General features: G+C 30.8%; 3 protein-coding genes and 1 long non-coding RNA gene across 5 annotated transcripts; all 4 read left to right on the top strand.

The window, feature by feature from the left end:
* The first annotated feature begins 704 nt into the window (after window positions 1-704).
* Window positions 705-2,641, top strand: LOC101264072 (uncharacterized). Its single transcript, XR_011212200.1, has 2 exons — window positions 705-1,008; window positions 1,891-2,641. It is a non-coding gene; the product is annotated as an uncharacterized lncRNA (long non-coding RNA).
* A 1,134-nt stretch (window positions 2,642-3,775) lies between these two features.
* On the top strand, window positions 3,776-4,402 carry LOC104649465 (uncharacterized). The gene has a single exon (XM_010328771.2). It carries the CDS (start codon window positions 3,776-3,778, stop codon window positions 4,400-4,402), a length of 627 nt encoding a protein of 208 aa, XP_010327073.1.
* A 1,753-nt stretch (window positions 4,403-6,155) lies between these two features.
* On the top strand, window positions 6,156-7,844 carry LOC101264375 (uncharacterized). The gene has a single exon (XM_004248121.5). The coding sequence runs from the start codon at window positions 6,331-6,333 to the stop codon at window positions 6,850-6,852; it is 522 nt and encodes a 173-aa protein (XP_004248169.1). The 5' UTR covers window positions 6,156-6,330; the 3' UTR covers window positions 6,853-7,844.
* Window positions 7,845-16,578: 8,734 nt separating this feature from the next.
* LOC101264677 (mannan endo-1,4-beta-mannosidase 2) lies at window positions 16,579-21,285 on the top strand. 2 transcript variants are annotated; one of them, XM_004248122.4, is made up of 6 exons: window positions 16,579-16,823; window positions 17,095-17,540; window positions 18,472-18,669; window positions 19,461-19,583; window positions 20,292-20,503; window positions 20,679-21,285. In XM_004248122.4, the coding sequence occupies exons 2-6, from the start codon at window positions 17,151-17,153 to the stop codon at window positions 21,088-21,090; spliced, it is 1,335 nt and encodes a 444-aa protein (XP_004248170.1). In that variant the 5' UTR covers window positions 16,579-16,823; window positions 17,095-17,150; the 3' UTR covers window positions 21,091-21,285. The 2 variants fall into 2 exon arrangements, with proteins under 2 accessions (XP_004248170.1, XP_069146203.1); XM_069290102.1 differs by lacking the exon at window positions 17,095-17,540 and having other exon boundaries at window positions 16,628-16,823.
* Window positions 21,286-22,190: the final 905 nt, after the last annotated feature.

The following is a 22,190-nucleotide window of genomic DNA, read 5'->3' as shown; positions in this document are numbered from 1 at the left end:
TTACCTATTAAATAAATATTTAGAAGATTTAGCATCTGGTGCTCTATCAAAGGATAAAACATAGTGGACAGAAAATGTAAAGATTCTTGCCAAAAGTTGTTGGTAGGCAAGCAAAAATTTTGAAATTTTTTCTTCAATAAGAACATAATTTTGTTCTTTGGACTAATATAAACTTTAGTATTAGAGGTAACGAAAATATATATTTAAAGTATTACTATTTTACGAGTGCTCTATATGTACTATCATGTATTGTGTTTTTCATCTAAACTATCATTAACTGTTTATCAAAACACGCATCGCTTAACGTGATATATGTGTGATCTGCACTCATTTTTTAAAAAAAATTTATACTGGTGCCAAATGGCACTCCATGTGGTTGTTTAAAGAAATTAATTGGAATTTTATAATTAAAATTAAGAGAATGATTAAAAAAAAAAAACCCACTCAAAGATTCATTTTTATTTTTATTTTGTGAATTTTTAACCTAAAATATCAAGTTCCTTTTCTAAAGGGTCATCAATTATTTTCTCAAAACATGCCTTGATTGAAATTAATGAGATAATTACCATGTGAACGAAGTTTCATGCGCAAATTAAGTTGTCACATGCACACGCCTTTCGATGATCGTATTCCAACACATGATACAGTCAGTTTCAAGATGTGTTTTGATAAATAATTAATGATAATTCAAATTTAAAAAAAATAATTAAAAACCCGGTAAAGTGATACTTCAAATATATTTTTATCATTCCTTTTTTAAAAATATTTTACATCTCATCTATATATTGATAGAACTTGACACAAAAGAAAGAGAAAAAAATAAGTTGGATAGAGAAATGAGAGAAATGAAAGGTGAAATTTTTCTCAACATCTCTGCAGAAAAAGCATGGGAAATGTATAGAGATAATGATAAAATTAGTAGAATTAATCCACAAATGCTTGCTAAAGCTGAATATATTAAAGGAAAAGGAGAGCCTGGCAGTCTCAGATGTTTCAAGCTTGGTCCTGGTGAGTCTTTAATAAAATCTAAATCGAACTCAGTGATCTTCGTCTTAGTCCGATTATAAATTCACGTGAATTTAGTAATTTTTGTTCGGATCTTACATATTCATTAAATATTAGATTGTGAACTCAGTGATCATTATAGTATTGACTTAAAGATCGTTATAGGAACCTGTAATCTTGAAATTCTGAATTTGTTTTTAAATGTTTGTACTAAGTACCACCGAATGAAAGACATGTATCGTGTGTATGACTTTTTTTTAAATGTAATCATGGTTTGAATAATATGTATTTTTACTTTAATTTGTACTAACGGATACAAATAAATTATTTGATTTGGTGTAAATAATTGTGAAGTGTTGATTATTTACCCCATCATCTAAGTTAATCTAGGATAAACAGTTACTCTTAATTAATTTCAATTTATTTGTCTGGTTTAGATTTGATATTAATTTTGAAGTATGTTTTTTTAAAAAAAGAAATTGATTCAAGATTTGAAGTTTATCAATGATTTCATCTAAATCAAAGATATGTATAATAAGTCTAGGTCAATAATTACTAGGTTGACGTGAACTCATAAGTAACAATACAGATTAGCTCCTGTAAGGGTGAAATCAGGTCATCGAAAAATTACAATTGGAATTATTTTTATACGTATATACAGTAGATGTTATATTCGTTTGATATCTTCGTGTGTTTTATCTCTTTATATATCAAACCCCATTAGTAAAAAATTCTGATTCTGTCGCTATGCCCTTTGTAACACAAATATATTTTATGCAACAGTCAACCATACGTGTTGAATCCCTTTAATATCTTTGCTTTTTTTTCTTACCTCTTTATATTTTGAAAAATTCTGACTCCGTCACTGCGCGTTATTTCATGCAGCATTAAGTAAGTATGTCAAACAATCAATAGAAAAGATAGAGAAGGTGGAAGAAGGAAGGTCAGTGACATATCAAGTGACTAATGGTGAATTAAGTAAAATGTATAATCCATACAGAGTTACCTTCTCTTTCATTTATGTGAGCAATGAGCAATGTGTAGTAGAATGGAAAGCAGAATATGAGCAAATTACACCTAAAATTCCCACACCAGAAAAGGCAAGAGATGCTGCACTATCATTTCTCAAATCATTTGAAAAAATAGACAACCATGCTATGTAAAAACAACGAGTTCGATATCTCAGATAGTCGCTCAACTAAGAGTTATTATCTCAGAAGAACGGTGATTATTTCATGAGCTAATAACTGTTAACTGAATGACCATGTGAGAAATCTGAAGTTAAAGCGTTGCGAGTTCAAGCTTTATGGTTCTTAGTATATAAGTTGTTGTGTGGGTTTATATTGAGTTCAGATGAGTTTGATGTATTCTATGTCGTATGTTTATGAAATTTATGTCGTGTGTAAGAGTAAAGAGGTCATTTTGTTACATGTACGATCCAAAATGGTCTCGTTAAATAAGCAGAGATAGATACATGATGTGAAGTTCATGAGCTTCTGCAGATATCTCAAGTTAATAAAAATGATTGAATTTATAGTCAAATATTTGGTAAATTTCTTAATACGTATACTTGATTTTGGGATTACGTGAACTTGTAACTTCTACTAATATAAATACCAATTAATTGTGTGTATGAGTTCAATTTTACAATATTTTATTGCATTTAAGTATGTATTGTATCATACTTGTAATTTATATACACTTATATATCTTTATTTAAACTTTAATCTTAAGAAAATTTCTTCTAATTAGAATAAATTTACATTTTACATTAATTTCTGGTGCATCAATTTCATATGTAAAAAAGTATATTATTCTCGTTTTTAATCTTTTGAAACAAAGTGTGTTTTCACAAAATTATAGAGGAAGAAGATAGACTAAATTGAGTTAATAAGCTTAGATTATTTTAAATTTAAACGCGTAATATTACGATTCAAATGGTAATCTCTTGACTATTGAACTGCTCTAATAAATCACGCGTTTTCAAATTAGTAAACCATAAAAAACAATTTGCTCGTATTTCATCTTCTAATTCAGTTTCCTATTATTGCGTAATTAGTCAAATTAATTTTTGATTAACATTAATTAGTTGGATATTAATTGTGGATCATGACATGGATGGGCTTATAGAAGCAATGTTCAATTTCCGGCCCATGATCATTGGGAACATTAGCCCAATTATGCTTTTTGAACTTCATCAAATGGTTCGGGTTGAAACTCGAAGCGCTCGGGAACATTAGCCCAATTATATTTTTGAACCTCATCAAATGGTTCGGGTTGAGACTCGTAGAACTTGGGAAAGTTCTTTAACATGGTCTTATATTGAAAGGCTTAAAAGACAAATTTAAGAAATCAATCCATATTTTTAAGCGTTTTTGAGAGTCAACTTGTTAGTACGGTATGAATTAAAACTCGAGGGGATCAAGGGCGATTCAGTACCATTGAGACTTATATCGATGTTGTAGATTATGTTTCGCGATCGCTTAAATGAGGACCGGAACTACATAAGAGGTCATTTGTGTAAATATCCAAATTTTAACCTTCTCCCTCACCTAAAATTTGGCGCAAAAATTTCAACTCAAAATTTACAACAGAGCGGTAGATATTTGGCGGCAAACGTTCCCGCTAAATATTTTCCCTCCATTGAAGCTCACAGTGAAGCACTATATATAAATCTTGCGGAACCCAATTTTTTTCATCTCAATCTCAGATTCTTCGCTCACAAATTCTTAGTTTTCATTCCAATTTTTTGTTAAGTTTTAGGGTTATCATGGTGGTAGCATTGGGTCCAGGAAAATTCTACGGCAGCAGTTTACCAAGGCCGAGGTTTTACGAAAACCCAAATGGAGAACGGGTCGATCCACCGGTGTCCGTTATGGATCCGTTGATGTCATGGGCTGAGGAAGCTCACTGGTCAATGGGGGGTTTGAGCTTCAAACGCCTCCGTCTTCAGGGACGGATCGAAGGTAACATCAAGAAACTCAGAGCTGAGCATGAGAAGATGGAGAAGAAGTCGGTGAAAAAGGGTTCGGTGTCGTCACGGGTGGTTCATGTAAGTCCATCTCCTCCTCCTGCTCCATTGAATTTGAAGAGGAAAATGCGATTGGTTGATGAGTCTGATGATGAAAATGAAGAAATGGGGGTAGAGGGGAGAGTGGAAAAAAGGGGTCTAGCGAGGAAATTGGATGATGATTTTGATAAAGTTGCTGAGAAGAGTGATGGGGTAGTTATGGGAAGAACAAGGAGTGGTAGAAACAAAGAAGCTGTAGTTGAGAAATTGAAACCCAGAGGTAGAAAATTGAAGAAGGGAGTGAAGGGATCTGAGAAGAAGAGTGTACCAGTGACACCAAATGCAGCAAGGACTTCACCAAGATTGTCGAAACGTCGGTTGCCTTGAAGGTGTTCGATAATTTGTGTCAATGAACGAAACCTTCAATAGTACAGTTATATAAGTGTGTTAGCTTTGCAATGTAGGTTGAATTATTGTAGTAAGTTGCTAATCTTGATAAAAACTGAATGAAAATTGAAACAATCCAGTTGTTGAATGCTTTATAATTGATTGTCTTTGGTTTATGGTTCTTTGTGTAGATCATATGTTATAATAAGAAAAATGGGAGAAATTTTATAATCTTGAAAATGTGTTTAATGATTAAGATTTTCTTTGAATCTTATGATCTTTAATGAGCCTTAGATTGAGATGTTCTCTGAATCTTATAATCTTTAACCATGCTTAAATTATAGCTTTTTTGATTTTTCAACTTTTCAAGCCAGAGGCATAAGAAGATGCCATCAAATTTGTAGTAATTCAAATAATTTTTTTGATTCCATCCTCTGATTTTGAAGAGATTTTTAGACTTTTCTTGTTTATAATTGTAACAATATGAGTATCATTGGGCTCTTTTTGATGAACTCCTTTCATTCTTAATAGTTGTGGATTGCTTTGGTGATTGTGGTTGAGGAAGTGTTTTGTTAGAGTTGTTCGAGTGGAGTTTTGGCCTTTGAGCTCGTATGGTTAGGGAGTCAATTGTGGAATGAGTTGTAGTATATGTTTTAGAGTGGATCGTTTTGGTGATTGTGTGGTTGAAGAAGTGCTTCGTTAGAGTTGTTTGAGTGAAGTTTTGGCCTTTCAGTTCGTATGGTTAGGGAGTCAATTGTGGAATGAGTTGTAGTATGTGTTTTAGAGTGGATCATTTTGGTGATTGTGTGGTTGAAGAAGTGCTTTGTTAGAGTTTGAGTGAAGTTTTGGCCTTTGAGTTCGTATGGTTAGGGAGTCAATTGTGGAATGAGTTGTAGTATATGTTTTAGAGCGGATCATTTTGATGATTGTGTGGTTGAAGAAGTGCTTCGTTGGAGTTGTTGAGTGAAGCTTTGTGCTTCGTTAGAGTTGTTTGAGTGAAGTTTTGGCCTTTGAGTTCATATGGTTAGGGAGTCAATTGTGGAATGAGTTGTAGTATATGTTTTAGAGGTTGTTCAGTGTTAGACATTTTTGTTTAGCTTGTATGATGTTTAGCGTGTGTGGAGGCTCAGGGGTGAAATTGATTGTTGTTATTGAAAACTTGTGATATGTGAGTAATTGCTCGAGTTAGGGGCTATGTGACTTGTCCTTATATTTGATATTGAGATGCTCGAAGAAAAAAAAAATGTATTTCAAATTACATAGATATAAACTTAATGCATTCTCTTCATTTGTGTTTTCTATATTTAGCTTTTGGCATGCTAAGCAAGGAATCTAACAGGGTGTAAAGTTAGGGAACAACAAGAGAAATGAACCAACACACATTGAGTCTAACAAGTAAATGTTCCCAAAAGAGTGACAATACCATTATTTTCTCTCTTAGTATTCGTGTATTTGTATTAAAAGATTATGACCCATAAACTTAAAAAATTAAAATCTTGAATCTGTCTTGATCAAAACTACGTAATCTACACCTTCCTCTATGATAGAGACGGAACTAGGGTCAAGATCGTTCTTATTGAAAAAATATACTTAAAAAGTTATGTATATTTAACTATAATGATTTCTTCGATTGTAACAATATTTCAAAACAACCGAATCATAAAAGAAAAACCCACTTAAGTTTTGAAAAATAACATATATTAGAAGTTAAATATATATTATCTCCTTTTAAATTGATAAGTAAGATCAATTGATATGTTAAGTGTCGAAATTATATTATAAGTGAGAACATTATTGATCGTTTTGACGAGACAGAATCCTATTCAAATTCACCAATTTGTATCCCACAAAATACATCAAATAACAAAACAAGAGCCACAAAAGAGCAAAATTCAAAATCCAAAATCCAAATTCAAATCCAAATCTCCATGGCTGAAACTAAACAACAACAAGAAGAAGAACCTCCCCTGTTTCCACCATCATCAACCTCTTGTTGCTCCTTCATGCTTCTCTTGAAGAAACTTATGAGCAAAAGACGAACATGGGTTTTCCTCTTTCTCACTGTTTACACAATTTTACTCTCAATTTCCTGGAATTTCCTCAATTCAGTACTTTCTTGGTACGAATCCACCATGAAATTGACACCCACTTCAGCTCTCTACGGATCTATGATATTAGGGCTTGCATTTGGGGTTTTATCGATTGTAGCAGCTCTGATCGTTGTGGTTCCAGCAACACTTGTAACTTGGATAACTATTTTGGTTTTGTTGACATTTGCAGGTAAAGGGAGAAGGGATTTGGTTATCGAGGGGAAGAAGTTAACGGCTGAGATTTCTGGGTTTGTTGTTAGGGTTTTGATTAGAGAAGGGAATCTTGTTGCTGTGATTTGTGCTGTTCTTGGGTATTTTGCACTTGTTAGAAGGAATAAAGAAGATGGTATTGATTATTGAATTCAAAAAATCGAGTTGATGATCACAACACAAATCTTAATAGATCAGTTGGTTGACTATCTGAACTTTCAGGTTATTGGTAAGAGTTCGATTCATCATATAGTAATACTTTCCCATACCCCATTGTAAATCAGTGGTTCTTGTTGTATTGGAGGGGTTCGAATTAGCTCGTCTCGAGATGAAAGAAAAGATTGGTAATTTGTGTTTCTTCAGTTTCAGGATGTGATAGATAGACCTAGCCTATCTTTAACTTTAGCTGCTTAGAAACCTAAACGATTGATGTTTTTTTCCCGTCTTCCCTTATCATGGTTCTTATTTTATTGGAGGGGGTTTGAATCTTGTTCCACCTCAGAATGTGATGAGCTATTCTATCTTTAACTTTCGCTGCTCAGAAACCTATAGGAATGGATGTTTTTCCCCGTCTTCCCGGACCAATTTACCTATTTGGAATTCTTCAGCTACCACCATATTAGTCTTGCTTTTGCCAAAAAATCCGTCCTCACTCTACTGTTTTATCGACTTTTGCTGCAAAGATATTAGTAGAGACAGTTGTTTGCTTGCTGGAAACTTCGACTAGTATATTCCTTCAACGCTATGATTACGTTTCTAGTAATCGTTCTTTGTATACTATGATCTTGATATTGATAATCTAGTCTTAGCATATGGAGGAGGAGGCCTTTGATAGACGGGAAGTAATTAATCGTGTGGAAGTCCGGTTGTTTTTGCCACACATTGCCCTTTCAAGACATCTCTGGACGACACAGCCTGATTTTTGAGGGATTTGGTGACTGATCAGAATTCGATAAAGATTCAAACTTTGAGCTAATTTGAAGCTACTTTTCGTCTTGATTATGGATTTAGCTACAAGGGTGTATAAGCATAAGTTAGAATTGGTAGCTTTGTGTAAACAGTAGAGAAATGGTACATGTTTCTGCAATGTATGTGATGTTCGTTTATGAAATATATAGTGGAAAACGGATGGTATTTTACCAGATACTTGTGTTGATGAAAGGTATCGAGATATTTTGCACACATTATTGGTAACAATGTAACCCTTCCTTTTGAGTATTTACGCGTCGTTGCATGATCTGGGACTTCATATCGGTTCATGTAATGTTTCTGCAACATTTGAATAGCTGAAATTGTAAATTTTTCTGGTGCTGATGCCTTCTTCAGAAACCAGAATTTGAAAAGCTTATTGGAAATTCCTTTGCCTCCTTAATTAGTAGTGAGGTATGGTCATTCTGATAGATGAAGTCGGGATTTGAAGTTTATAAATTCTAAATCTTTCAATGACTCTCATACGAGTCCCTTTTGTGTCAGCTCTGTCTAGGAAGGCGCCAAAGTCTTTTCGAGACGTGCACATAATGATAATCTAATTCATTATTCCGAAGAAAAAGCCTACTATGTTATGGAATAAGTCATTCCTCCGCCTTATTTTTTTAAAGGTACGGAAACATAATGAGTCAGAAAGATCGATACGATAAATAATTAGTCCCTACTCGCGAGGCAAATCCTACGATAAATGGTGTTTTAGGTAAAACACCAATTGTTATGAAATAAAATGAAAAAAAGTAAAAAGTAAGAATTTTTTTTGAACATTATGAATTTTGAGATAGCCTCAATCGAGATCGAAAAGGATGAATCAAACCTAATCAAAAGGAAAAAAGCAACGAGATCTTTATTTTGTCCCTTTTAAGCGATCCAAAAAGAAAAAAAATGATATATATATATTAAAGATATTACTATGTATCTATAAAATACCGTCTCAATTCATCATATTTCATGAGATTCGGAATTGTTTAAAAGGAAGGGAGTACAAACTATTTTGATTTAACTTATATTCGAACACTTTGTATTACAATATAGATAGCTTTATACAAGTGATACTGCTTTTGTATGCAATTGCATCGTGGATTTCAAATTCGAGTTCTGAAAATAAAAAAATCATATTAAAAACATTACGTCTAGAGATAACTCTATAATATGGAAATTGAGATTAATTGAATTTCAATACGATTATTAAATATTGAGGAAAAAAACACTCCTAAAATGTCATACACAAAAAGAAGTTTCTTATTTATCAAACAACAAATATTTTGCAAGTATATGGGAATTATATTTAATTCACCACAGTCCACAACCCATAATAAAATAGATTGAAAATAAGTTTCAAATTTAAATTTTAAAAGACAAAATATTACTTCTCATGATTAAAGTTAATGAAATAGATTGAAAATAAGTTTCAAATTTAAATTTTAAAATACAAATTTAAGATTAAAGTTCATAGGTTTTTCAACAAACATCACAGAGTATGCACAATTTCTAAGAAAAAAAAGACATAATACATAAATACGATCATTAATTTGACATAGCGAATAACTGACCTTTAATATTGAATGTGCACAAGTAGGCACTTAAATTTGTATAAATTGAATAAATAGATACTTTCGTCCTACATCGCACTCTACACGATAATTTCGTGTTCCACGTGGCGTACTAGGTGTATTATGACATGTAGGACAAGTGTGTCTACTCATTCAATTCTATACAAATTTACGAGTCTACTAGTGCACATTAAAAGTTAAAGGACATATAGTTGTCCGCTGAAGCCAAGTTAAAAATCATGTTTACGTATTATATTTTTTTCTTCATCCAATATTCGATACCTATATTAAAATCCAACTAAGTTGGAGAATCATCATTCCTTGTGTTGGTAAGTTTATTTCTATGAAAGAATTATTTGTTCGTTATAAGGATAATATTACTTTTTATTTCCAAGTTATACATAATTTTTGTTTTGATTTTTTGTGATATATGACTAAATGTATTTAATATTTAGTTTAATTATGAAGTATGTTGTTTTGGCCCCATTAATATATTAAATTTGATTATTTATAAAATTACATTATTATCAAAGTAATTAAATGGCAAAACAATAAATAATTATGATAAATTTATAAATATTTTTACACAAAAGGATTACAACTCATTTGATTGAAGGTTTAAAATAGTTGATCAAATATCATATCGATTAATTAAAATTTATCATTTAATTGAAGGACTAAAAAAATACTAATTCTTTATTAATTAAGAAAAGCTGGTCCACAAAAGCTGGATTTTCTTATGATTTTGAATCAATAATTATGAATTTATTTGATACTTTGAGTTGGAATAAAACAAAAATAACTATTATGATTAGAAATTTAAATATGATTAATCCATTTGAACAGTGAATATAGGTAGATTATAGTTTTCAGTATTGTCAAATCAAGAAGATGTATTATTACAAACAATCATTTAAACTGCTGATTATTTTTAAGAATTTAAAATATAGATGTTTATAGTATGATCAAAAGCCATAATTACTCCTCAAAGTTGTTTCAAATTTATAATTAGTACGCAATTACATACTTTGCGTGAGGGATATATTAGAGTCTGGAGCTTTAAAGGGTGAAAAATGTTAATAAAAATTTCAAAACGGTATATAAATTTTTTTTAACTAAAACGGTAAAATCATTATTATTATTTTTAAGTTGAAATATTTTTTTTTTTAAAAAAAAATCAAATCGCAGCGGTTTTTAATTATTATTTTTTTTAAAAATCAAATTGCTAAAAAAGATTTTGATTTAAAATCGCTACCTTGACAGCGATTTGATTTTAAAAAATAAATAAAAAAATTAATAAAAAACCGCTGCGATTTGATTTTTTTTAAAAAAGAATTATTTCAACTTTTTAAAAAAAGAAACAAAAAATAATTTTAAAAAAATTTGAACTCAAGTCGCTGCCTCAGCAGCAACATAACAAAAATATAATAAAAAATATATATATTTTGAAAAGTGCTCCTTCGGGAGATATTTTATTTTATTTTTTTTAAAAAAAATCAAATTTAACAAATCGCTTCTAACTTTTTTCGACGGACAAAATTGCTACTTAGTGAGCAATTTTTCCATTTTAGTTATAAAAAAAATTTATATACCGTTTTAAAATTTTTGTTAACATTTTTCACTCTTCCGACTCCAATATCTCATTTTGAAAATAAATATACTTTATAAATATCATTATTATATAATATGCTTTACTTGTTGGCATACCACACTTTTGACACCTCTATTTTTCGCTTTTTAATTTTTTTTCCTTCTATTTTCATCCCACCTTCACCTTTTTTTTAAAAAAATAAAAAATAAATTCTTACTTTTAAAAAATAGAATGTGAAACAATAAAAAAAAGTAAAATTTTCTTTAATGAAAAAGATATTTATTTACCAAATAGAAAAGGTAAAATATATGAATCTATCCATTTATTTTAGAAGAGAAAAAGAAAAAAACAAAAAGTCATTTGATAATTGGTTATAATTTATACATATATTAATAATACAAAATTAGTTACCATGTAATCTATTTATTATTTCATACAAAATATATAAACCATTTGATGACCCATTAAAATTATAAAAAACACATGAATTATATATATATATATATATATATATATATATATATATATATATATATATTAGACCGCTATCTTATTTATTTATCAAATAACCAATAATTACAATAAGTTTGCTGTCGGTGGCCATTGGCTTTAGACCTTTTTTCTTTTGGTCAAAAAAGATATATATATATATATAAAATCTAGCATTTAAGGGCGTGACTTAATAATCAGTATAGGAGCGGCTCAAATATATTAGTGGTCTAAAATAAAAATTTAAATGGGACCTTAAACTTGAATCGTCAATAACTTTATATAATTGATTTGTTCTAGTTTTCAATTGATAATATAATCATTCCTATTATAAATTATTTTTCATGAGATATAGTACTTTAAATATGTTAAATTTCTTCTATAATTTCTTCATTTTTCGTGAAAAATTTAATTTTTCTACCGATAATATTCAACATTTATTTAAAAATAATAACTTATAACCTATTATTATTTAAAATGTGGCTCTTTAAATTTGGGGGCCTAAGACGCAGTCTTTTTTTTAATACTGTCGAGTCTCACCCCTAAATCAGTGACATAAGTTGAATATTATGAGGTTTCATATTCAAATTTTAACAAAGACAAAAATATATGTTAACAATGAGATTCGAACCTTGATACAATAACACTAAAAAAGTCTTAAGTACCCATCCAAGAGCCATTGAGGCAACTAAATCATTTATTCATTAGTTGCTCTATGTTAATTTTATACCTACATATATATATATATATATATTCTGTAACGAAGTTAATGGGTGGTCGAGCACCCGGCGAACACCACGTAGGTCCGCTGAAGCAGCATATACAACCTATTTAATTTAACAATAAAGTATGTTTTTGTTGCAACTGTAAGATTCATGATGATAAAATTATTGTTAGAAATGATGATACTTTTTATAGCAAGTATAGGAGAAGCATCACACCTAGTTTGGCAAGTATATTTCTATTTAAAAAATATTTTATTTATTATAAGGACAATATTATTTTTGATTTGATCCCAATGTCACGATCTAAAATCACGAGTCGTGATAATACCTATGTTTTCAACCGATAGGTAAGCCAATTTAATAAATTTCACCAATCCAACTTAAACATGAAAAGGTAAGTATCAAACTAATATCTAACATACTAAGTATTTAAAAATAAATACGGAAAATAGAAATATCACCCCAAGATTTAGTGTCATAAATACTAGAGCTTCTACAATAAGATACAAGTCCAAACTAATATGAAAAACTAAACATAAGAAATATACTATCAGAATATCAAAATAACCTAATAAATAGAGGTAAAATTGAAGGTGTGGGCCGCAAAATATCCAAGCAGCACACCACAACTCCAAGACAATCCAAAATATACTCAAAGCTCCAAGAACGTGCCCAAAGTTGGAATTCAATCTACACCACAAAAGAGTGCAGCAAGTATAGTATGAGTACGAAACCATGTTTACCAGTATATTTCATTGACGGACAACGAAGAAATAGTGACAGGAGTTTATGTAAGAAAATCAGTTCTTTATGTATACAAGTATATATTATATTTACCAGTCAAGTTCCATCAAATAGAGGAAATCAAACATCACGTACTTTTCAACCACTAATAAAATCCATAATCAACAAAAAAAAAAATTTGAAGGATGTAATGAGATGCAATGCAATGTGACACCATGAAATGATATGCCTCAGATTCCAAGTACTCTCTCAACCGTATATACATGATACTCCTCGAAAGTACATCGAGAGTTTATGACCCATGCGGGACTCGCGAGGTCCATATACTGAGACAGACGATCTCCACGTGTCTTGCGGACGATCTCAACGCATTATCATAAAATCAAACAATTTCCGCACGGACGATCTCAACGTGCCCAAATTACAATCTTAACATCTCACTATCTCCAGCACGAACGATCTCCACGTGCCCAACTTATACTCAATCTCATGTCAATGTATGTACACAATGTTATTTCAATAAAGGGGATGATGATGCACCTCAATCAATTATATCAGAATAATACATAATCACCTCAGTTATCACAACTATATGGGTGCAATAAAGAAAAACGCAATCACACAAAGAATTCAAGTCAAGAATAAATCAGCTAATGCCCATATTCTTTGGCATTCTCGGGTTCTAACCTGCATTCTATAGTAATAAACTTTCCCTTTATATCCCCAGTACTCGTACCAATGCCTGTCACACCATTCATACGAGACCCCCATCTTTCGCCCTTACCCTTTGTCTATTTCATTTTAAATCTATAATTAGGAAAACGTCCTTCAACAAGTCTAAAAAGTCTTAACATGCCTTAAATGCCGAACTCGTATCACGAATCCTTAAGATGATTTCTTCCCCTTCGCAAAGTTCCGAAACATTCTTAATCTACCAATGATACAACATTCATAAGTAAGCGAGTTTGTAGATATACGTTCATCATTAATCATATAAAGATCAAGAAAATTTTCAACCGCGCTTACCTGCATATTCTCGTTTGGCCCTCACGTTTTGCATTCACGCTGTGGTAGTTTCTAACCCTTATTCTCTTCTTTTCTAATAATAATAATTAAGTATTAAAAGTGACTAATCCCACTAACTTAATTTAATTACATGGGTCAAGTATAAAAAAAGATAATAAAGGAATTATAGATATGACCCACTAACTATTAACTATATTAATTATTCAATAAAGTTTTTAGCAACTATATACTCTTACTTACCGAATAGTTTAAAATACCTCTTAAATTTTATTTTGAGAGGAGTCGAAATAGTTTTAGTTCTCAAAATGACCTAGCGTGTCATTACACCCAAATTATTGTATAATTTATAGAATTATATTATTATCAAAATAATTAAGTGGTGAAATGATAAATAATCACGATAAACTTACAAATATTCTCACACAAAGGGATTAAATTAAATTCCCTCGATCATGATCAGTAGAAGGTTTAATATGCTTAATTAAATGTTATATTATTAATTGATGACTAAAAATACTATTACTCCTTAATTATATTATATCCCATTTAAAAGTGGTAAGAAAATCTGACCCACAAAAGCTGGATTTTTTTTTTATGATTTTCAATCAATAATTATGAATTTATTTGATACTTTGAGTTGGAATAAAACAAAATCAACCATTATGATTAGAAATTTAAATATGATTAATCCATTTGAACAATGGATATAGGTGGACTATAGTTTTCAATATTGGATTTATTATCACAAATAATTATTTAAATTGCTGATTATTTCTAAGGATTTAAAACATATGAAAAAAAAAAAAACTTCTCAAAGTTATTTCGAATGGCAATTAGTATATACTCACATATTTTGTGAAAGAGACATATTATCTGTCTCAGTTATTTCAAAAATATTATTATTTTGAATAACTTTAACACCATATTTGAATTTTTGTTATCCATTGTATTACATTATATTGTTATTATATCTACAATGTTTGTTTTGATTATTATTTAAAATACTCACAATCAATTTGATGTGTTCCCATTGTCACTTAATTTCTTTTTTCAATTATATATTTACATAATATTTTAAAAATACTATTTTACCCTTTATCTTAATTATTTGAATTTAGTCAAGCCTCCTACCTTAAAATAATTAGGATATTTTAGTAAATTTATAAATTACGATACAGTACGATACGATCAAATCAAACAATTAAAATATTATTAAACAACAACAAACTATATAGTCTAGTCAAAACATTGTATCTACCATATAATATAGTACAATAGAGTACAATACATTATGAAATAATTTTTTTTTTAAATTCATAGAATATGAAACCATAAAAAATGTATAATTTTCTTTAGTGGAAAAGATATTTGCTTCAATAACTAGAAAGAAAAAACGCCTACAATAGGCCATGATTGAAGCAAGACTTCAAGTACCAATGTCAACAAATTTTTTTTGCCAAAACGAAAATAGAAAAAGTAAAATTCAGACTAATTTAGATTCACGTAATTTTTTTTAAAAAATATAAATAACTTTTACTAAAAATGATTTGAAGATCAAACTTAAATTTTTAAATAAATTATATAATAATATTTATCATTTCATTATAATCTCATAAAAAGCTATAACCAAACAAAAGTATCAAAACCTTTGAAATGCAAATGATTTACAAACAAACAAATAAAATAAAGAAATTAATACTACTATATATATCCTCCATCTCATATTATTCATTTATATTATTAAAAATATTTGTCAATTTACAAAATGAAGAATTAGTTAAAGATATATTTCATTTTGTCATTAAAATGTAATTTCTTTTGAAAGTATAAAATTTTTATAAAGTTCCAAAGAAGTTTATCGATTGTTAATCTTTAGGGAAAATGCACAAGTACCCCCTCAATTTATGTCTAAAATTTTAAAGGCACACTTATATTATACTAAGGTCCTATTATCTCCTGGACTTATTTTATAAGTAATTTTCTACTCCTTTTCAGCCTACGTGACACTAGCTTGAAAAAAAAGTCAACCAACGTTGGACCCACAAAATAGTGCCGCGTCGGCTGAAAAAGGACAAATAATTATTAATAAAATAAATTTAGAGAATAATAAGACCTTAATATAATATAAACGTATTTTTAAAATTTCCGATATAAATTAAATGGATATTTATGTATTATCCCTTAATGTTGAAGGTAAAACTATATAAATAAGCATGTAAAGAAATGTTTTGAGAGTTTTTGTTGGATTTATAACATGTTAGGTACGCTTTCTTACATCTCCACCCATTTCAAATTTATGAATTTTAATTCTAAATTCAAATCATAATATCTTTGATATTTAAGAAAAAATAAATATATCTTTGATATTTTAGTTGGTTTCAAATTTTATTGTTATTAATTAATACTTGTTTCCGTTCAAAATAAGTGAATTTCAAACATCTTTTTCTTAGTTCAAAATAAATAAAATTTTTAAACATGACAAGTATTTTTCACAAACCGAGGTGAATACCACACAAACTATATAACATACATGTACAATATATTTGAAACTCGATCTATACTTTTAAAGCTACGATATTTTGAGGTTGTGATAAGATTTGTGTATGTTCTATCTACTTCAAACCTTACTTACGAAAATTTCACTTAATATATTATTATTGAATAATGCTGATTTTTTTTCAAAATAACGTTAGAAAATAATGAGTCACATAAATTGAGACAGATAGAATAATATTTTATATAGTTTAGATTTTCTTTTTATCTTACACTATACCCATAAATCACGTATGTAACGCCTATCAGAAACAAAAATCAAGTTAGGCCCCCCAAACCCACCCCCCCACCCACATGTGATGAAGTTTCATGTTGGGTTTCTTGATTTTTCAAATTGATAAATTTTGTCTGTGCTTCAAAGTAATGGTTTTGTCACTATTTCACACAAGGGATCTGACTGTTGTTGAAAAAGAAAGTCACAAGTTCCATAAATTGGGGGAGCTAAGGAGATCCCAGGTACAATTTTTTTAAATTTTTTTCTAAAAAATACAATCTTGGTATTCTGTATTACATTAAATTCTTCATTTTTATAGCATAAAGTTTCAATCTTGGTTTATGGGTGTCATAAATTTCTCATTTTTATAGTATAAAGTTCCAATCTTGGTTTATGGGGATTCAGCATTTTTCATATTTTTATATCATAAAAGTTTCAATCTTGGTTTATGGGTTTTCAGTACTTTCTTGTATTTATAACATAAAGTTTCAATCTTGGTTTATGGGGTTTCAGCATTTTCTCAAGTTGGATCTCCAAAGAGCCTTCTCCAATTTTTACCATTTCTTGAAATGGTTCAATCACCTATGAGCAGAAAGCTAGTAAGAAATGGTGGCCTGTTTTATCCAGTTATTGGGTTTGCACTGTTTGTTACTTTTCTTTATTTGGCATTTGGAAACTTGTGGGGTTTCAATTTCAACAGAGAAGAAATAAAGTTAAGTTTTGTGGAGAGAAATGGAACTCAATTCTTTGTGGATGGTAAAGCTTTTTATATAAATGGATGGAATTCTTACTGGTTAATGGACCATGCTGTGGATTATAGTAATAGACCAAGGATTAAAGGGATTTTACAAGCTGGTGCTAAGATGGGGCTCAGTGTGTGTAGAACTTGGGCTTTTAATGATGGTGGATACAATGCTCTGCAGATTTCCCCTGGTAGATTTGATGAAAGAGTGTTTAGAGTAAGTAAAACTTGTTTTGTTTTAAAGTACTATTTCTATAATTGTTACTTGTGTCTTTTGCTTTGGTAGATTTGATGAAAGTGTGTTTAGAGTAAATTAAACTTGCCCGATTTTGACTTGGTACGGGGTTCAAGAAAGTAAACAAGACTTTTGAATCTCGTGGTTTTAAACATGAAATTTAAGAGTTGCTAGAAAAGGAAAGATGCATTCTTTTTTGAACGGACTAAAAAAGGAAAGTAACACAAACAAATTCGAACGGAGTGAGTGTACTATATGACTTAATTTGTTGAAAGTGTGTTTAGAGTAAGTAAAAGTTGTTAGTACGATTTGTGTTATATTACTGCTCTCTTTTATATTAGTAGTTTAACCCTTTATAGCAATCTTTCCATAATTATTTCTACTCCTACTCAAGACCATTTACTTTGAATTGTAGTACCATATTTGTATAAAGGAACTTTTGTCATAGGACTTCTAAATTCTTGTCAAGTACATAAATATTTAGTTATTTGATCTTATCTAATGTTAATATATTTTAAGAAGGAATAGGGAGGACCAGTGTACAAAGCTTCCCGCATTTATGTGGGGTCCAGCAAGGACTGCATCCCAAAGGGGTGTGATATAGGCAGTCTACCTTGACGCTACCATCATTGGCTGATTGTTTTATCTTGTAAATTAGGCATACTTTGCTATCTTTTAAAAGAAGTAGCCTGGTTTACGAAGCATCCTGCATTTATGCGGGCCACACCTAGGTGAGGGCCACACTCCAAGGGTGTGAGTTTTAGGCAGCCTACCTGGTCACAACCATCAATGCTTGATTCTTTAATCTTTTAATTTAGGCATACCGCTACTAAGATTTATATGGTGTATGAATCATCTGCATTTATATCTTTGTCTGGCAGTTTTCACTTGATGCGAATATGTTTTGTTGCAGGCATTGGATCATGTTATTGCAGAAGCAAGAAAGAATGGCATTAGATTGATGCTTAGCTTGGTTAACAACCTGCACGCATTCGGGGGGAAGACAGAGTATGTGAAGTGGGCAGAGAAAGAAGGTGTTGCTTTAAGCTCTTCCAACGATTCATTCTTTTATGACCCTACCATCCGTCGATATTTCAAAAATTATGTCAAGGTAATTTTCCTTGAAAAGAAGTTTCTTGGGGAAAATCTTGTGTCTTGCTCTACGTGTGTGTTTCCGGATATAGCATACCTCTAATGTTGAACAGGGAGCAAGCAAATATACATTTGATCGAGATAAATCTTGTTATTTTCTTCTGTCACAAGTGTTGCATATGGAGTCAATGAATCACATGTAATTATCTAATTTAGTGCCTCCACTCTGATAGTTTCGCCGAATATGAAATCAGGAGATCTATGTCTGAAAAGACTAAAAGCAAGAATACGAGATGAAAATGAAAAAAAAGTTGTAATTAAAGAAGAGGATATATAAAGATATACTTTTGGTTTGATGGATGTTGAAGGATGCGTGGAAGGAAGATTGACATATTACCAATATTTATGCCCATCATAACTTCATTACATTATAAAAAGAAGTGAAAAGTTCTGTTACTCAGACCCTCCCAAAATGTTGTTGCACGTGTGTCCAGCCCTCCAAAAATGCATATCTTTTGGAGGATCCAACACACACCCAACGGTATTATTGAAGAGTCCGAGCAACATATGTGCAAAATCTTGGTTTGTACTTTTACCTATTTTTGGCTAGCTTATTGTGTGTACATAATTACTCAGTTGTTTTATTATTGCCTGTCGTAACATGTTCTAAGGAGATAATGAATAGCTTTCGCGTTAGGCCATGCCATGATTGAAGCCATCGTTTTGTCTTTTCCTATGCAGTTATTATTGCTAAAATTATATTTTTGTAAATTTCTGACCCGTGTCATCGTTCTTTTTTCATACTCACAGACAGTGCTAACTAGGAGAAACATATACACTGGGATTGAGTACAGGGATGATCCTACTATCTTTGCATGGGAGTTAATAAACGAGCCTCGCTGCATGACTGATCCTTCTGGTGACACACTTCAAGTAAGTTTTAGACTCTCATCTCATTTTGATGTCATAGTACTCAACAGAAAAGTAGTCTTCATTTGAGTAGCTGTTCATTTCTGTTATTCTGCTCTCTGAAGTTTGGGCGATCACTTGATATTTTAGCAAGTAGTGGAATGAAAGAAGTCCAATTCGGAGTTGAGGCGTAGTTTTTGTTTGTAATATTATAAGCGTTTACCATTAGCAAATCATCGTCCTTCTGTGTATACTTCTTGCACATGGAAACCAGTGTTCCAATTTGCAATTCTTGCCTCTAACATTTCTTCTCGTACGAATTATGAAAGACGAGGTCAAAATTTTGTGCTTGCTTTATGTTGATTTGTAGCAACACTTACCAGAAGATATCCACTAGTAATCTCTCCTAAACGTTGTATTATAGCATTGGCATAATACGAAAACGAACACTCAAACTTTGCTTCAGCTGATAAGTAGACACTCCAACTTTGAGAGTGCAAGTCTAGACACCTCACTTGTCTTCATTGAGTCAGTTGAATGCTCCAACTTACAAAATTAATCATTTAGACACGTCTGTGTTGGTGTTCACGAGACACAGTGAGGTCGAGTTGGAGTGTTTAATCTGATGGTATCTTGTTTTTGTTTGACTAATTAATTATGAAAAAGGGAACTTCTCTTATGCCTCTTTACCTTCACCTGAATATGAATTAATCATGTCAAAGAATTCTGCAGGACTGGATAGAAGAGATGTCAACATTTGTGAAGTCGATCGATAGGAAACATCTGCTTACGGTAGGCCTAGAAGGATTTTATGGCCGTAAAAGTCCCAAAAGATCAACTGGCAATCCAGAATTTTGGGCTGCTGATCTTGGATCAGATTTCATACGCAACTCCATGCTCTCGACAATTGATTTTGCCTCTGTACATGTATATCCAGACCATTGGTGAGCTTTTTTATCATACTCAACTTTCTTCATTTGTGACAAACATGAAAAGATGAATTTTTTTCGTGCAGTCCTAACAATTTTATAACTTCTTTTACTACCGAACTTCCCCTTTTCTTATTGAAGGCTGCTGCTTCAGAGCATTTGTCCTGTTTGACATCCTTCCATTCTGTAGGTTCCATGATAAAAATTTCGAAGAAAAACTAAAATTTGCAGCCAAATGGATGCTTTCTCACATAGAAGACGGTGACAAGGAACTGAGAAAACCAATCATGTTCACTGAATTCGGTTTGTCAAATGAGAACGAGGACTTTGAACCTGCTCAACGAGACAGATTCTACAAAATGGTTCTTGATTTCATATACAAGTCTGCTAAAAGAAACAGGTCAGGTGCAGGATCATTCTTCTGGCAGTTCTTGGTTGAAGGAATGGAACTGTATAATGATGATTTCGGAATTGTTCCATGGGAGAGGCCTTCAACGTACGAGCTAATTACTGAACACTCATGTAGGCTCGCTAAAGAACACGGGCTACTGCATACACAAATGGAACATTTGAAGGATTTTTGTGCATCGACGAGGTTATAAATCATGTATTGATCTTAGAGAAAGAAAGAAATTTGATGTATACAATGAAGAATCTGTTTGTGTGTGTTTTTTCTTGTTTGAGATTTGTTATAGAGGGAGGAGCTGCAGGTTAGTTTTACACTGTATTTTCTTTTCTTACTTCATAGATGTATACAAATTTGCATAAAGTAAATGTAGAGCAAATTTTTTTCTAAACTTTTTTCATTTGATAAACTTAATATTTAGGGGTTTTGGGCTATCCTCCTCTCATCGAAGGCCAAAGAAACGCAATAATAATATATAACAAGTTGTTGAAGAAGAAGGAAATTAACGATTGGAACATGTCAAACGAACAAGTCCAATGCAGTTGACGGACCTAATTTTTCAGCAGTGTTGTAATTCGCCAGTCAGTTTCGTTAGACATGTTCGTAGAGATTTATTTCTATAATTTTGTCTTTTTAATTGATATCGACATCTAGATAAGTTGTGTAAATTTCTGTGATAAAATTAAGTGAAAATGATGATCAAAATATAAACGATCTATAATTCAATTATCAAATTATAGTTTGCTGAGTAAATTGAACATCAGAACTAATTCAATCTCAAAAAAAGGGAGATAGACTCAATAACGTAAACGACACGATACATTATTGTGATAGAGCAAGATGTGAAAAAAGGTTTTGGAAATTATCTCAAAAGAATTTTAAAAATATAATTTATTCTTTTATTTTTGGTAGACAATGGGACAACATAAGCTGAAAAAATAGTTGAAATTTAGTTGTTGGACATATGACAGCTTCATTTAAATGTTCAGTCAATACATACCACTGAAACTCAATTTTTTTAGTACTTTTACCATTTTAACGTTTATTTGGTGTTTAATACTTATATCGAGGCTCAATTAAATTTAATTTACAGATTATAAAGCTTTTTGTTTTTTTATTTATCTATTTCTCAATATGATTTCTTAAAAATAGATAAATTGCAAAAGAAAATAAACTAGTCATTGTCTTTTTCTTTGATATTTTCATCGTTAATTAGTTGCTCTTCTTTTTCTATTTCTATATTTACCTAATCCTACAATGGTTTTTCTTCTAAAGATGATACATATTTAGTATGTG

Source organism: Solanum lycopersicum, chromosome 10 (assembly GCF_036512215.1).
Source record: "Solanum lycopersicum chromosome 10, SLM_r2.1".
In the NCBI taxonomy this organism is placed as follows: Eukaryota; Viridiplantae; Streptophyta; class Magnoliopsida; order Solanales; family Solanaceae; genus Solanum; species Solanum lycopersicum.
Note: the sequence above shows the minus strand (reverse complement) of the source record. Positions and strands in the feature narration are given on the sequence as shown.